Source organism: Pagrus major, chromosome 23, assembly GCF_040436345.1.
Source record: "Pagrus major chromosome 23, Pma_NU_1.0".
Lineage (NCBI taxonomy): Eukaryota > Metazoa > Chordata > Actinopteri > Spariformes > Sparidae > Pagrus > Pagrus major.
In genome coordinates, this window is record NC_133237.1 from 13270275 (window position 1) to 13286214 (window position 15940).

The 15940-nt window shown below is 42.1% G+C and overlaps 2 protein-coding genes across 2 annotated transcripts; both read right to left on the reverse strand.

The window, feature by feature from the left end:
* Window positions 1-687: 687 nt before the first annotated feature.
* On the reverse strand, window positions 688-2475 carry LOC141019674 (uncharacterized). Its single transcript, XM_073494658.1, has 2 exons — window positions 2077-2475; window positions 688-1958 (listed from the first exon to the last, which is right to left on the reverse strand). The coding sequence occupies exon 2, from the start codon at window positions 1755-1757 to the stop codon at window positions 1023-1025; it is 735 nt and encodes a 244-aa protein (XP_073350759.1). The 5' UTR covers window positions 1758-1958; window positions 2077-2475; the 3' UTR covers window positions 688-1022.
* A 2937-nt stretch (window positions 2476-5412) lies between these two features.
* On the reverse strand, window positions 5413-10789 carry LOC141018870 (interferon-induced protein 44-like). The gene is made up of 6 exons (XM_073493588.1): window positions 10752-10789; window positions 10378-10576; window positions 6939-7088; window positions 6361-6529; window positions 6138-6238; window positions 5413-6055 (listed from the first exon to the last, which is right to left on the reverse strand). Exons 2-6 carry the CDS (start codon window positions 10549-10551, stop codon window positions 5894-5896), a joined length of 756 nt encoding a protein of 251 aa, XP_073349689.1. The 5' UTR covers window positions 10552-10576; window positions 10752-10789; the 3' UTR covers window positions 5413-5893.
* Window positions 10790-15940: the final 5151 nt, after the last annotated feature.

Consider the following 15940-nt stretch of genomic DNA (forward strand, 5'->3'; position numbering starts at 1 on the left):
GTATTTATAGACTACTTTTCTGCTTTCAGTTTCTATTTTCTCTGATCCAGTTTATAGCCAATCGTGTGACTTACAAGAAGTCCACATCATTGTTGACCAGAGGTTACTTTACTCAGTGACAGTACTAAAGTAACTTTAGCTGTCAGGGAAATGCAGTAGAGTCGAAACTACAGTATTTCACTTTGAAGTGGAGTAAAGTATAAACAGCATAAAAGTAAAAGTATAGCACAAATCTATGTAAATTAAGTACTCGAGTAAATGTACTCAGTTATGTCCACCTGTCAGGCCTGGACTTAAAGGAGGACTCAGATGCAGAGGGTTATGCAGATCAAGCAGGTTTTATTTCTATGAATTGCTTCACGGCTCTTAAGAAACGAGTGATAAACAAACCGGCTATCAACTTTAACTTCTCTAGGTAAATGACAGGGAGAACAAAACAATGAATAACAGAAAATCACTCCGAAGAGGAAACAAAAAACTGAATAAACTAATCTACTCTATCGAGGATTCTTAGCTATGAAATCTCAAACAACATAAAGCGCTCCACACAAGGGAGGTTCAGGGATTTACAAAACTTTAGTCTACTCTATATCTAGGAAACAAAAATAAATACTATGAACAAAAAACCACTCCAACAGAGGGAAAAGAAAAAGGCTATAAATCAAGGCTATCTTAATACTGCTTTGGAAAAAAAACTACAACTCAAAATCACTCTTCTTAAGAGGAGGAAAGAAAAACAAGAATACCAACTTAGAATCTGTAGAAGAACACTTGACGTAGACATGGACCATGGGAGCTGGAGACGCACGAACGAACATGATACTCTGGCACAGGACAACATGCAGACGCAGACTTTAAGCACAAGAGGGTAATTGGGGACCAGGTGAAAACAATCAGGGATCAGGGGAGACGTCAGACCGGTGACACAAGAGGAAGGGCAAGTGACCTGAAACGAGAGGAGAGTTACTTTTCAAAATAAAACATGAAATTCACAAGACAAAAATCCCCAGACGAGACACCCCTCACCGCGGTGTGACAGTACCCCTCCCTCTAGGGCCGACTCCTGACGGCCCAGACTGTTCAGAATGGTCTCTATGAAAGTCATCAATGAGGGTGGGGTCCATGATGTGTCGAGAGGGGACCCACTGTCTCTCCTCCGGTCCGTAACCTACCCAGTCCACTAGGTACTGTCTGCCCCGGCCCCGGTTGCGTACCGCCAACAGCTGCTTAACCTTGTACACCGGGCCCCCATCGACTACCTCGGGTGGCGGGGGGGGCGTGGCGGCTGGAACCATAGGACTCTCTTTGAATGGTTTCACCTGGCTGACATGGAAGGTCGGGTGTACGCGGAGGGACCGGGGCAGACGGAGGCGTACTGCTGCGGGGCCAATGACTCTGGTGACAGGAAACAGGCCCACGAACCGTGGTGCCAGCTTCTTGGAGGGAACTTTCAGGTGCAAGTCCTTGGCTGAAAGCCACACTCTCTGTCCAGGCTGATATGCGGGAGCCGGCCGTCTCTTTCGGTCTGCCGCCTTCTTGACCCGATCTCCCTGTCGGATCAGCACCTGGCGGGCTGCTGCCCAGATGCGGCGGCAACGTCGGACCATGGCATGGGCGGAGGGGACCGATACCTCCAACTCATTGTCTGGAAAGACTGGGGGTTGAAAACCATAAGCACATTTAAAGGGAGAGAAACCTGTGGCAGATGTTGGCAATGAATTATGTGCATACTCAACCCAGACCAGGTTTTGCTCCATGTTGAGGGGTTCTGGGAGACCAGGCACCGGAGGCCGGTTTCCAGTTGTTGATTTAGGCGTTCGGTCTGGCCGTTGGCCTCCGGGTGGTAGCCCGAGGTCAGGCTGGCCTTAGCTCCAATGAGCCCGCAAAACTCCCTCCAGAACCGGGACACGAACTGGGGCCCCCGGTCAGAGACGATGTCCTTAGGGAATCCATGAACCCTGAAAACACTGGTCATCATGATTTCTGCCATCTCCTTGGCGGAGGGCAGCTTAGGCAGGGCAATGAATCTGACCATTTTGGTAAACCGGTCCACTACTGTGAGGACCGTGGTATTACCTTGGGATACCGGGAGCCCCGTGACGAAGTCCATGGATATGTCGGACCACGGTCTGGAGGGGATAGGGAGTGGCTGCAGTAGGCCCATGCGGGTCCCGGAGGACGTCTTGTTTCGAGCACAGACCGAACATGCCTCCACGTACTCCCGAACCTCCGGCTCCATGGATGGCCACCAGAACCGCCGAGAGATGGCGAACATCGTCCTCCGAACTCCCGGATGGCATGAAAGCAGTGAGGTATGAGCCCAGTGGATCACCTGTGGGCGCAACTCAACGGGGACAAACAAGCGATTATCTGGGCACCCACTAGGTGACGGGTCTCCACCATTAGCCTGCTTCACCTCATCTTCTATCTGCCAAGTCACCGCTCCAACCACACGGGTTAGTGGAAGGATGGTCTCAGGCTTCTTGGCAACAGGCTCGGGGTCGAATAGTCGAGAGAGGACGTCTGGCTTGACGTTCCGGGACCCCGGCCTGTAAGAGAGGGAAAAGGAAAAGCGGTTAAAGAACAGCGCCCACCTGGCCTGGCGAGAATTGAGTCTCTTAGCTTTTCTGATATACTCTAAGTTCTTATGGTCCGTCCAGACTATGAATGGATGGTTGGCCCCCTCCAGCCAATGTCTCCACTCCTCTAGGGCGAGTTTCACCGCCAACAGCTCCCGATTACCGACATCATAGTTTCGTTCAGCCTTGGACAGTCGACGTGACAGGAAGGCGCAGGGGTGCATCTTCCCATCCTGTTCCGAACGTTGAGAGAGGATGGCTCCCACCCCTTCATTGGAGGCGTCCACTTCTACTACAAACTGGCGTTGTGGATCTGGCATGGTGAGGATGGGAGCAGAAGTGAAACGCTTCTTGAGGTCCTGGAAAGCCCTCTCTGCCTCTGGCGACCAGCGGAACTGCACCTGGGTGGAGGTAAGAGCATGGAGGGGAGCAGCTATTGCGCTAAAGCCTCTGATAAACCGCCTGTAAAAGTTAGCAAATCCCAAGAACTGCTGAACCTTCTTGCGGCTATCTGGTGTAGGCCACTCAGCTACAGCGCTAATTTTAGCCGGGTCCATCTGTACTCTCCCAGGGGCTACAATGAAGCCCAGGAAGGAGACGGTGTCGGCATGAAACACACTTTTCTCTGCTTTGACATACAGATTGTTCTCTAACAGTCTTTTCAGAACTCTGGTCACGTGGTCTTGGTGTGTGTCAATGTCTGGGGAGTAAATTAAAATGTCGTCTAAATACACGTAGACAAAAAGGTCAAGGAAATCTCTCAATACATCATTAATCATGGCTTGGAAAACGGCCGGAGCGTTGGTGAGTCCAAATGGCATGACCAGATACTCATAGTGGCCACTAGGGGTGTTGAATCCAGTTTTCCACTCGTCCCCCTCTCTTATGCGAATCAGGTGATAGGCATTGCGGAGGTCTAACTTGGTGAACACCTTGGCCTGCTGGAGTTGGTCAAAAACAGAAGACATGAGAGGGAGAGGGTAACGGTTCTTTATAGTAATGTCATTGAGAGGACTATAGTCTATGCACGGTCTTAGGGACCCATCCTTTTTGTCCACAAAAAAGAATCCGGCGCCTGCTGGCGACGACGAGGGACGGATTAGCCCCGCCTTTATGGATGTAGTGAGATATTCTCTCATGGCCTCTCTCTCCGGTCCGGAGACCGAGTACAGGCGGCCCTTGGGTATGGTGGAACCTGGAAGAAGGTCAATGGCGCAGTCGTATGGCCGGTGTGGGGGAAGAGACATGGCTTTGGTCTTACTAAAAACCTCACGGAGCTGGTGGTAGCAGGAAGGCACCGAGTTTAAGTCCGGATATTCGGCTTCTGTGGCAGGGTTGACAGAAAACAGGTTAACTTCAGCTACCTCACTGCTCTGGGCTAGACTAAAAAGACAGTCTTTAATACAATCCTCCCCCCATCCTAGGATTTCTCCAGTCCTCCAGTCTACCTGGGGGTTGTGGCGAAAAAGCCACGGTTGTCCCAATATCAGTGTGTGAGTGGATGCTTTGAATAAATAGAAGCGAATATGCTCCCTGTGGTCCTTAATCTGCATGTGGAGAGGTTCAGTGATATGGGTGATGGAAAACAGTTCTTTCCCATCTAGAGCTCGAGCCCTGATGGGCTTAGCTAAAAGTTCTGATCTTATGTCCATTTCTTCGGCTAACCCCCAGTCCATCAAACTCTCATCGGCTCCTGAGTCTATGAGTGCCCCAAGATTGGTGACAGTGTGATGCAATAACTTCACTTTGGTGAGAGTGCGTGTGACGGGGCCTGAAGCCGTGATTTGACTCACCGTCTTGGGTCGCTTGGCTGGGCAGGTTATGACGAGGTGACCCGCCTCCCCGCAGTAGAAGCACCTTCCTTCTAGTTGCCGTCTCCGTCGCTCCTCTGGTGTCAGTCTGGCTCTGCCCAGCTGCATGGGGTCCCCTTCTTCCTCCGCGGGGGAGTTATTACGCGGCTCCGACGGGGAGCGGTGGAGAGCTGGCCAGCTTTGTGTTTGCGAGGGCGGGGCTCCTCCGGTCATCACAGTCCTGTCGCTCCGGTGTCGTCTGAGCTGTCTGAGTCGGTTGTCCGTCCGGATTGCGAGAGCGATAAGATCGTCCAAGCCTGCGGGTAAATCTAGAGGAACCAGGAGATCTTGGATCGGGGCTGCCAGCCCCTTCAAAAACACATCATAGAGAGCCGTGGAGTTCCACCCGCTTTCTGCCGACAGAGTGCGGAAACGGATGGCGTAGTCACACACAGAGTCGCTGCCTTGTCTCAGCCCACTCAGCTCCTGTGCTTTCTCCCGGTCGTCCGTCACGGGATCAAAGGTGCGTTTTAATGCCGCCTGGAAATCTGTGTTGACTGTTGAGTCCTTCACTCCCTCAATCAGTCTAGTTTAATTTTCACTTGTATATGTAGATGTGGAATTTAGTGTTAACCTCATCTGACCAACTTTGTATGAAAATAAGGCCGACCATATAAAAAAGAGGAAGAAAACAAATCCCATATTACCTTATTCTACCTATATATTTTCTTTTTAAAGAAATTGTACTGATTGCACTGACCTAGCAAGACCAGCAGAGGCTGCAAATTGAACACTTGGCAGATAAAGCACAGCTCACCAACACAGAAAAAGAGAGGTTCAGAACAGCTATTTCTGTAAATCAGTTACCAAAAACTGCCTTAGTATAAAATCCAAAAAGTACAAGTAAGGTAGAGAAAGCCTCATTTTTTTGTTCTATATTATGGCATTATATAATGCTTTAACAGGTGGTTATGTGTACATAAGCAAACAGTCTACACAGAGAATGACTTCAGAAGAAAAGCACATTTATTCTTTCTTTCTTCAGAGAATTTTATTGGATAAAAGAAGTGTATATCATCAATTTTTTTGAGTGTAATAAGTGCATCACGTAGAGGTATAAGCTTTAGTGAACGATTTCATTATAAACATGATGTGGGGATTTGTATTGTAATTGCACGTATAACCATGTTGAAGCATTTACCTGCAATAAACTCTCATATTGTGAAAAAATAGGATGAAATAACAGTTGATAAAAATATAAATTAATACAGTCTAGAAGTCTGTTGAATTATTTCACAACTGCATGGCTGTACACGTGCACATCTTGTGGTTTAATTCATACAATAATTTATGTCACAATGTTGTTCATTGAATCTTGCACACTTTGATCTTCAACATAAATGAACCTCCTTTCTGCACATCCAGGTTTTCTACAGCTTACTCGTGCAGTATTGATGTACTGTATACTAAGTAAACTATTTTTCATGCATATTAAAGCATGTTCTGCCACAGCAGTTTGTAGGTCTACAGGTCGTTGAGGAAGTCTTCTCCATAGTTGATCATCTGTCTCAGTGCACACAATATCAGTGCATCAATGCTGTTATGTGTGTTTGTTTCTGATTCGTAGTTCTTCAGAAGAAAGATGCAGTTCGGTGGAAGTCCCAGCAACTCACTGAACATGTCGACCTGAGTTTTAAAGTAACAGCATTTCAGTTGATCAGCAGTACAAATCTAACAATTCTTTAAAATATCACCAATAGAAACTTACCTGTTTCTTCAGGTACTTGCTCTTGTACGCATTGTTGATGTTTTTTTTCGCCTCAGCACAGGCAACATCGACTTTGGTGAGAATAGCCACTTGGGGAATCCCTGCCAATACAGAAACCTGATCAGTATTTTAAACATTTGTTTTGCTGGTATTTTGATTAATAAAACCCAAGATGTCATCATTACCCCACACAGAGTATAACAGTTGTGATGTCTGCTCTTACCCATATCACTGGCTGCTAGTCTGACTTCTCTCATCTTCTTCACGACTTTGTCATTTAGCAAAGATACTGAGCCAGCAGGAATGACAGAAACCAGGACGTGAACTCTGTCATCCAGAGTGGGAGATGGGTTGTAACCACGATCACCCTCCGTCATGGGGTTAGGATTGAACTAGTTAACAATAAATTACAGTCAAACAATGCTTTTTTATCAACAATGCGTTTTTAAGTGAAAATGTGTTTAATGCAAAACGGCACCCAGTGAAGTTTTTGTAGTGGTATGGAGATTATTTATTATTTTTTATGAGTGGTACCTCGTGTTGTTTTTCTCATGCACAGAATAATGCAAAGGTTCAAACGGGTGACACGATTCACATTTCTACCAATGTTTTCACTCGATTTCACTGATCTACAGGGTACAGTGGTTATGCACCAGAAATGCAGGAAAGACGAAGACTGCTTTCTGCAGGACTAAACATGGATGTAAAAAAATGCAGTATTCAAACTTTTATGAAAAAGTTTGTTAACAAGAAAACTCCACAGGGTCACCTTAAACAATGTCAGAGTTCAGAGGGTTGTACCTGGTAACCGTCTTTCACATGTCCCCTCAGAGCCAGTTTGATGTCTTCCACATGAACACCACGGTTATCTGTTTGCTCCAAGCCCATGATGTCATTGAAAACGAAAGAGTAAAATCCATCTGGACCATTGGGGATTTTGTAAGTTTTGTACTGTAAAGTAGAAGGATCAATTATTTGCATCAATTTATCCAATCAAAGATAAATATGCAGTCATTAAAGCAACACAAATAAAGGTTTTTAGGTCGCACTTTATTTTACAGTACATTAATAAGACGTAACAAGCCGTACTTTGTATCAAATTAGACAAAAACAATACACTAATAAGATGTAACAAGAAGTACTTTGTATCAAATTAGACAACTACAAATAATGCAATGTTAATTAGACAGTAAACTAGAAAAGTTAAACTGTCATTAGACACCATATAGCCTACCCAAATTATGCTGTAATCAGAAACCGCATATAAAGTCTTATTACTTAAAATATAGTCTACTATACTGAGACACTATTATACCAAATTATACTGTAATAACAAACCAAATCGGAGAACCTAATACACTATGACACCATTTTACAAGATCTTAGTCTAATAAGAAATCACACACAATGCCATATCAGATCCAAAATATGCTAGTTAGATGCTATTCTACCCTCACTACCAAATTATGCATTTAATGCTACCAACATCGCCTACAGCTTAATTAGACGAATGTACTGCCATATTATATCGGGCATGGCCTTTATAATAGTCGGACAAAACACACTTGTTTCTAAGAACATGTTGTTTTCATTTAGTTTGCTGATATTCTTTGAAGCCGGGTTATTATTTCATTAATTATATTAGACGCTAAATGCGTCTGATATAATTTTATTTTGAAAGCGTCTCGCTGTGAACCGAAAACATCCGGTGTTCCTGTGGATAGTGTGTGTCTGCGTGTTGGAAGTGTACCTGCACGGTGATGAAAACAATCATTTTGTTTACTTAGCACCTGGCTGATAAAGGGCACAAGGTTTGTTGTTATATCGTTTCATGATATGTTTAATGTTTATTTCAGATCGCGGTAACTTTTATGGTTTTGTACAGTTTGATATAGCTTGTTTGAGCTAGCGGGAACGCTAATTAGCATTAGCTCAGCTATCCTGTTGGGTCAGAAGAACGGAGATGAGGCTGGTCGTTTCATTTCTGTGTTTATTAATAGAACGCATTTTGTGTGGTTTGTATTGGCTTTAATATATAAAGTTAAAGGTTTATATTTAATACAAATGTACTGGTTAAAAGTTTTAGTTTTAAGGAAGATAATAACCTTTATTTTTTATACTTTTTTCATAGCTCACGGTGTGTTCAAGTGTACAAGGTTCTTGCAATAAACACTTTGGACCATCAGTTAGAGAGTATGACCATCATTCAGCCGGGGATGCTACACTGGTTAGCTGTTCAGTGAACGTCACTGGGCAGTTCAGTTATTTGACTGACATCTGTTCCTAAATTTAGGAGATAACGTTTTTCTGAAAGCTTCGATAGCCCAGCAAACCTCCAGGACCAAGGACTTCCAGAGAGCGACCATCAGCTCCTCACGAGCAGCGTGTGTTTGAGCTGGAGCTCGGCTACGAACAGCTGTGGATGCCCCTGTGTGAAGAGAGAGCCACAGTGACGCATCGTGAGCCGCACAGCGCCCTTTAGCCCTGTGCTGGCAGGGCTCTGGAGCACTGGAGGCCGTCCACAAGGGTCAGAAAAGCGACCCTCTAAGAAAGTCTAATAAGGGTCTAACAGTGAGAAGGACCACTTTATTTTACAGTACAGTTCTGTTGTAATGTGCCACAAATTATCCTCTAAGTAAGTCTAATAAGACTGTAATAAGTGTCTAACAGTGGGAAATAAAGATGCAATGTCCTGGCAGCTTCAATAGCTGGTCTAATGTTACTGGGGTTGGATAGTGACATGGCTTTAAATGGTCTGATGTCTTAACTATGGGAGTAGAGTTAAGCCACCTACAAACTCCACAAGACTCCAGAGAACATCCAGGTTACCAGGGAGGTGTGTAGTAGTGACCAGATGTGAACTGATGTGGTTTGACTCTAGTTAAGGTACCGTTTTCTTCTAATGATCTATAAATGACTCTGTAAGAAAGTGAAACTATGTTAACTAAAGCTCAAATAAATGTATTTTCCTCTGAACTCTGTGTGTTTTGTCCGACTATTATAAAGGCCATGCCCGATATAATATGGCAGTACATTCGTCTAATTAAGCTGTAGGCGATGTTGGTAGCATTAAATGCATAATTTGGTAGTGAGGGTAGAATAGCATCTAACTAGCATATTTTGGATCTGATATGGCATTGTGTGTGATTTCTTATTAGACTAAGATCTTGTAAAATGGTGTCATAGTGTATTAGGATCTCCGATTTGGTTTGTTATTACAGTATAATTTGGTATAATAGTGTCTCAGTATAGTAGACTATATTTTAAGTAATAAGACTTTATATGCAGTTTCTGATTACAGCATAATTTGGGTAGGCTATATGGTGTCTAATAACAGTTTAACTTTTCTAGTTTACTGTCTAACATTACATTATTTGTAGTTGTCTAATTTGATACAAAGTACTTCTTGTTACGTCTTATTAGTGTATTGTTTTTGTCTAATCTGATACAAAGTACGGTTTGTTATGTCTTATTAGTGTATTGTTTTTGTCTGATACAAAGTGCAGCTTGTTATGTCTTATTAGCGTTTTGTTTTTGTCTAATTTGATACAAAGTACGGCTTGTTACGTTTTTATTATACTACAAATCTTTCAGCAAGGAAACCTGCTTTGAGAAATGTTTGATGCTCACTTGTTATCCTCGCACAAAAAACCACAAAACGCACAATTAATTAAAGGAATAGTTTTAAGGAATGCACTTATTTGCAAGAATGAAATAAGTACAGTAAATTAGACGTGCTTCACCCTGCTGACTAAACTACATGTCTTCATCCTTAGAGGATATCTCACAGGATGTGTGTGTGAGAGAGATAAGACACACAGGACTGTATCTGAAAGATCCCTCCTCCATCAGAAAGTGTTTTATTAAACATTTCTTCAGCCATAAGTTACAGAAAATATCCTTGTGTTGTGAATTTGGTTTGTGCATGTCATGTTTACTATAGTTTTGTGTGTGAAGCATATCTCTAATATCTAATATATCAGTTTTAACTAATGTTATTATAACCTTTGTTTCCACTGTGTCAAACCAAGAGGTCTGCAGATCAACTGACATAATACATGCGTACATAATGTTACAGCTAGCAATTATATTAACGAACTATAATTATAATAAGAAATGCAAAAATATGGTCAGTAGTCCGAGATACTATTTTACCCACTACCATCTTTCAAAGGGTTTCAAACTGCATGAAATTCTTAATGAATTGCTCAGAATAATCAAAATCAACAGTTATTCATACTTGTTTGGTGAAGCTGCTCCCAGAGGTTGCATCTGTTGGAGCTCGAACAGCAACTCTGCCTCTTAAAACACTTTCAACAGAGTTGATGAAGCTGGACTTGCCAGCACCAACGGGTCCATGAAGCAGAATTCTGAGACGACTGGCTTCATTGTTTCGAGGTTTGTACCATTTCATAAAATCAAGATTTTCCTTGTTGTTCCTGTATATTGAAGAAAAAAATATTAGAATAAAATACTGTATTATTTTGATTATTGAATGCATAATAGGCACATTGTGATCACACACTAACCAGCCAATACAAGAACAAATGTGTTTAGGAGTCAAATCACACCCACACAGCATAATGGCACCACAAATACTGCATGTTTACTCACACTGGCAAAGCCCTCCATGGCTGACTCAATAGTGCTGAAGGGCCTAGTGAGACATAATTACATTACCAACATCATGCATTATTTTCTATGAAGAAATTGGAATAATTGTTGTGATGATAATAATAATAACAACATAATATTACTAAGAAGAAGAAGAAGAATGTGAGAATGATTATGTCATGGAAATGAAAGTGTTGCAGGTTTGGACTCACCTCCTCCCATAGCTGTAAAGTGAGACAATCACATGTAAATGTGCATGAATTTACCCCAGTGGTGAAAGCAAAATTCAGACACTTTATTTAAGTAAACTTACCAATACAAGGATGTAAAAATAATTCATTCAAATATGTGTATATATGTAATAATTGCCCCTGTGACTGTTATATTAACTAGACTAGACGGAGCTACTTAATCTATTTTAGATACAGATTCAATCCAGTGGTTCTCAACCAGGGCTTGGGCCAGTCCAGAGGACCACAAGAGAAATGAAAAATGATTAAAAGGAGAGAAAAGAAGAAAAAAAATCAGCTGCACACATCTGGATTCATTTTTCTGATTATTTTAATCTTTGCTTTCATGAAATTTTAGATTTTATTTTCTTGCCATCTAGACCTCAAAGAGTCATTTCTATAATCAGAAACAAAATATTTTATTTTTATAAACTTATCCTGATGTTTTTGTATAAAATCTTACTCTGAAACTACTAGTTACAGTAATTTTAGCAGTCAGGTAAATAGAGTGGACTAAAAATATATTTTCCATTTTATATTAATTATAAAGCAGCATAAAATTATTATATGATAATTCTACATAGCTTCAGTACTTGAGTAAATGTACTGGACATGCATGCAGCACATAAAACATGTCTTTTTTCAAATCAATCTAAAAACATAAAATCAGTGAAACATTGGCTTCACAATCACAGGAGCATATTTTACTATTATATCTGAGAAGAGACATAACAAAAAGTTCTTACCTTTTCTTAAGTGGTCCCTGGTTCCTGCAGAGTGACACTGCAGGTTGAGAGGGTGGAAATGTATTTATAGACTACTTTTCTGCTCTCAGTTTCTATTGTCTCTTTTTCAGTTTGATGCCAATCATATGACTTACATGAGGTCCACACCATGTGACAGACGGTACTAGTTACTGTAACTTTAGCTTTTCAGGGAAATGCAGTAAAGTCGAAACTACAATATTTCACTTTGAAGTGGAGTAAAGTATAAACAGCATAAAAGTAAAAGTATAGAACAAATCTATGTAAATTAAGTACTCGAGTAAATGTACTCAGTTATTTCCACCACTTTACACGGATATCAAATGTTAGTGTTACACCACTACAACACAACGACGTGGTGTGGAAAACGTTACTTTTATTTTCACAGCGGGACTGGCAAAAACACATCAACATGTCGGGCAGTCTATGTACGCGCTCGCTTTTCTTTCTTTCTCTTTCCCAGAATGCCGTTCACCGAAAAACTTCCTCTTTGCCCTAACCTGGCAGTATTCTGCTATTAACACACTCATACTGCCTCCTACTGGCTATAATCCAACAGGGCGCTACAATCCTCCCCTGCTAAACACATGTTGTCCTCAACATTAGCATTTATAGTGCAGGTTGCTTAAAGAATGTGGCAGCAATATTCAACTAATAACTACATCTGAAGATAACATTTTCAATTCAACATGTAACACAATGACAATACCTTTCTCTTGAAAGTTATAAAGAAATGAATGGATTAAAGTGCATTTAAATGGTTTTACCATAAGTGTACAGTACAATCATATACTATGTGATCTCTTCACACTTTACTCTTGCAAAAACACTACAGTGTCTTGACTCGATGATAGTCTACTTCTGAGTAGTTGAAACGAAAGTACAGTACCATATTTATGCTTTGAGACAAAAATAATTTCCATCTTCTCACTATTTACTCCATGGAGACTTTTGACTTAAACTTGTCTACTGAAACTATTCCATTTACATCTTTTAATGTCATAACTAATCTTTACCATATGGGTTGTGAATAGAACTTCTGTTCATTAACATAAACAATGTAGTAATAACACTTCATCTGTACTGTGTTACTTACATCTTGAAAAACAAAACTTTTTTTTTTTTATGTTCATCTTACTTCAGTCTGTATTGTCCTGTGGCACACATATGGACGGTTACAACTCAGTTCACAAACTTATGTGCTCATGTGTCCATTTTTTTCAAATATTGACCACAGTCCATAATAAACAAAACAAACTTTTTTCAGTAGTATCCTGTAGGCACAAAAATAGGACCAACCAGGTGTGTTCCCAACATCTGTGGAAGGAGCCAGGGCACACTACACTGTCCATACATGGGTGCCAGTGTATCAACATACATGGAGTTAGTGTGAGGCCCCACCACACGATGAGTGGGTCGGCCTAATGAGTCATATGTCAGTGTCTCTCTAGGTCTTCTCTCTCTCTGTGACCTGCGTGGCAGAGTGTCAGGGGACTCTGGCTCCTGTGTGCTGGGCAGGTCTACAGAAGGAACAGTTTGTGTGATCTCGAGAGTGTCATGTCCAGTTGTGACATTTTCAGTCACACCATTGTCCACAAGCATTTCCATACTGAACTCCTCTTCTTCAGCATGAAGTTCAGACTGCGGTTCTGGTTCAGGAGTGATAGGAGGTGCAACACTTTGCTTCCTATGCTCCTCATGATGATGATGGTGCCTCAGTTTGTGAGCCCAGAAACAAGCCTCCTCATCTGAACTCTCTGAGTCCTCTGGTGTTTCCTTTGGTTTACTGTTCTTGTGTTTCTTTTCTTTTTGAATCTGAGGATTTTGTCTTTTCACAGTGCTTTGAGCTGATTCCTGAAGTGGCAAAGCATTGCATGGCATCAGCATGTTGCGATGGAGAACTCTGCCCCTTCCTGTGCCACGTTCAGGTTTTACCTCATAGACTGGGCTGTCTTCCCCCTTACGAGAGACCACTATGTGTATTTGACCCTCCCAGTATGAACGCAATTTTCCTGGTCCTCCTCGCTCTGACATATTCCTAACGAGGACTCTGTCACCTGGGTAAAGCACTGAACTCAGTCTTTTTCTATCATAATATGTTTTTCCTCTCATATTAGTCTTTTTAATGGTTTTGGATGCTATGTCGTATGCTTCTTTCATCTGCTGTTGCCATTTCTGAGCATATTCCTGATGTGAAATAAATCCTTCCTCTTCATTTATTCCAAATATCAAATCAATGGGCAAACGGGGATGTCTACCGAAGAGCAGGTAAAAAGGAGAATATCCAGTTGCCTCGCTCGTGGTGCTGTTATAGGCGTGAACAACTTTACCAACATAGTCACTCCAATTTCCTTTTTTTTCCTCGTCCAAGGTCCTCAGCATCGACAACAACGTGCGATTAAATCTTTCAGCTGGGTTCCCTTGCGGATGATAGGGAGTTGTCTTTGAGTTTGTCATGTCCGTGTATTTTTGCAGCTGTCTGAACAAGTGGTTCTCAAATTCTTTACCTTGGTCATGGTGTATTTTTGCAGGAAAACCAAATTTGAGTGAAAAATCATTAAAGATTTTTTCTGCTGCTGTCTTGCCTGACTTGTTACGGGTTGGATAAGCCTGAGCAAATTTAGTGAAGTTGTCAATGATCACTAAAATATATTCATACCCTCCCCTGCTTTTTTCAAGGTGAAGATAGTCAATGGAGACCATTTCAAAAGGAGCTGTAGCAGGTAAGTGACACATGGGGGCTCTGCTATACACTGTGGGTTTTTTCTGGATGTTACATGTACAAACTTTAGTTATGAAAAACTCAATGTCTTTTTGCATCCCAGGCCAATAAAACCTTTGCCTAGCAAGGTTTACCACCCGCTCTACCCCTAAGTGTCCCATCTCACAGTGAAGGTACTTGTAAACAAAGTCTTTGTACTCTTCTGGAAGCACGATTTGAGTGAAAGTTGACGTTTTGCGTTGTAACAGACCCTCTTGGGAAACATACAGTCTCCTCCATTCATGAAGCAACTGTTTTGTTTTCACTGTTTCTCTGTTCATGACACTTTTGTCTGGTTTTTGACCAGATGCTTTCCACTGAAGCACACGGGATATGACAGAGTCTCGTAACTGTGCTTGCAGTAACTCTTGATGTGTTACTTTTACATCTGGCTGATTTACAGCAGTTAACTCCTGAACATGTGGACTGCAGGTAATGACTGAGATCCAGTCCACTTCCTGTTGTTTCAATGTTTCAACTGTGCTAAATATTACACTCAATGCTTCAGGGGAGCACTGCTCTGTACACTCACTCATATAAGAGTCCATATTCACAGGTGCACGAGACAGGAAATCTGCATCCACGTTTGCTTTCCCTACTTGAGTGTTATATTGAAGTCGGCGAGCTCGGACACCCAGCGATGTCCGGTGGCATTTAATTTAGCTGTACTCAAAACATATGTAACTGGATTGTTGTCACTGTATATTGTTACAGAGGGCGCATAAAACAAATAGTCTCTAAATCTATCTGTAACGGCCCATTTGAGCGCTAAAAACTCAAGCTTACCTGAATGTAAGCGATAGTTTTTTTCTGCAGGTGTCAATGTCCGTGAACCGTACCCAATAACTCTGAGCCTGCCTTCCTGCCTCTGATACAAGACCGCCCCCAGTCCCTGTTCCGATGCGTCGATGTGAAGAATGAAGGGATCTTCAAACCTTGGATAAGCCATAACAGGTGGGTTAGTTAAAACATCAATCAAATAGTTCAAGGCTGTCTGATGAGTGTCAGTCCACACTATTTTGTGATGTGGGGGGAGCTGTCCTGCCCCTGCTGACCGGAAGGTGGGTTTTGATTCAGTAGTTTGGGCTCCGCCTCCTGAGAGAAGGTCGTACAAGCACTTAGCATGACGGGAAAAATCCTGCACATAACTCCTATAATAGCCTAGGAAACCAAGAAGTTTGCGCAGCTCTTTGATGTTAGTTGGGGGTTTTGTCTTGAGTGCTTGTACAGTTTCAATTTCTTTATTGTCCATTTTGCAGCCTTCAGCCGAGATCACTTTACCAACATAACGGACTTCATTTTTGAACAGGTCACACTTGTCTGGCCTCAATTTTATTCCACAAGCTCGCTGTTGTTTGAGGACAGATCTCACATCTTCTACATGCTGCGTGAAAGTTTTGCTATAGACCAGCACATCATCTAAGTATGGAATAC

Coding starts and splice junctions, on each gene's coding strand:
- LOC141018870 (XM_073493588.1), bottom strand. CDS start 10,551: ATGAAATGGTACAAACCTCGAAACAATGAAGCCAGTCGTCTCAGAATT. Junction 7,089..10,377: donor GGAGCAGCTTCACCAAACAA/GTATGAATAACT, acceptor TCTACTTTACAG/TACAAAACTTACAAAATCCC. Junction 6,056..6,137: donor GCAAGTACCTGAAGAAACAG/GTAAGTTTCTAT, acceptor TTTAAAACTCAG/GTCGACATGTTCAGTGAGTT.
- LOC141019674 (XM_073494658.1), bottom strand. CDS start 1,757: ATGGAGCAAAACCTGGTCTGGGTTGAGTATGCACATAATTCATTGCCA.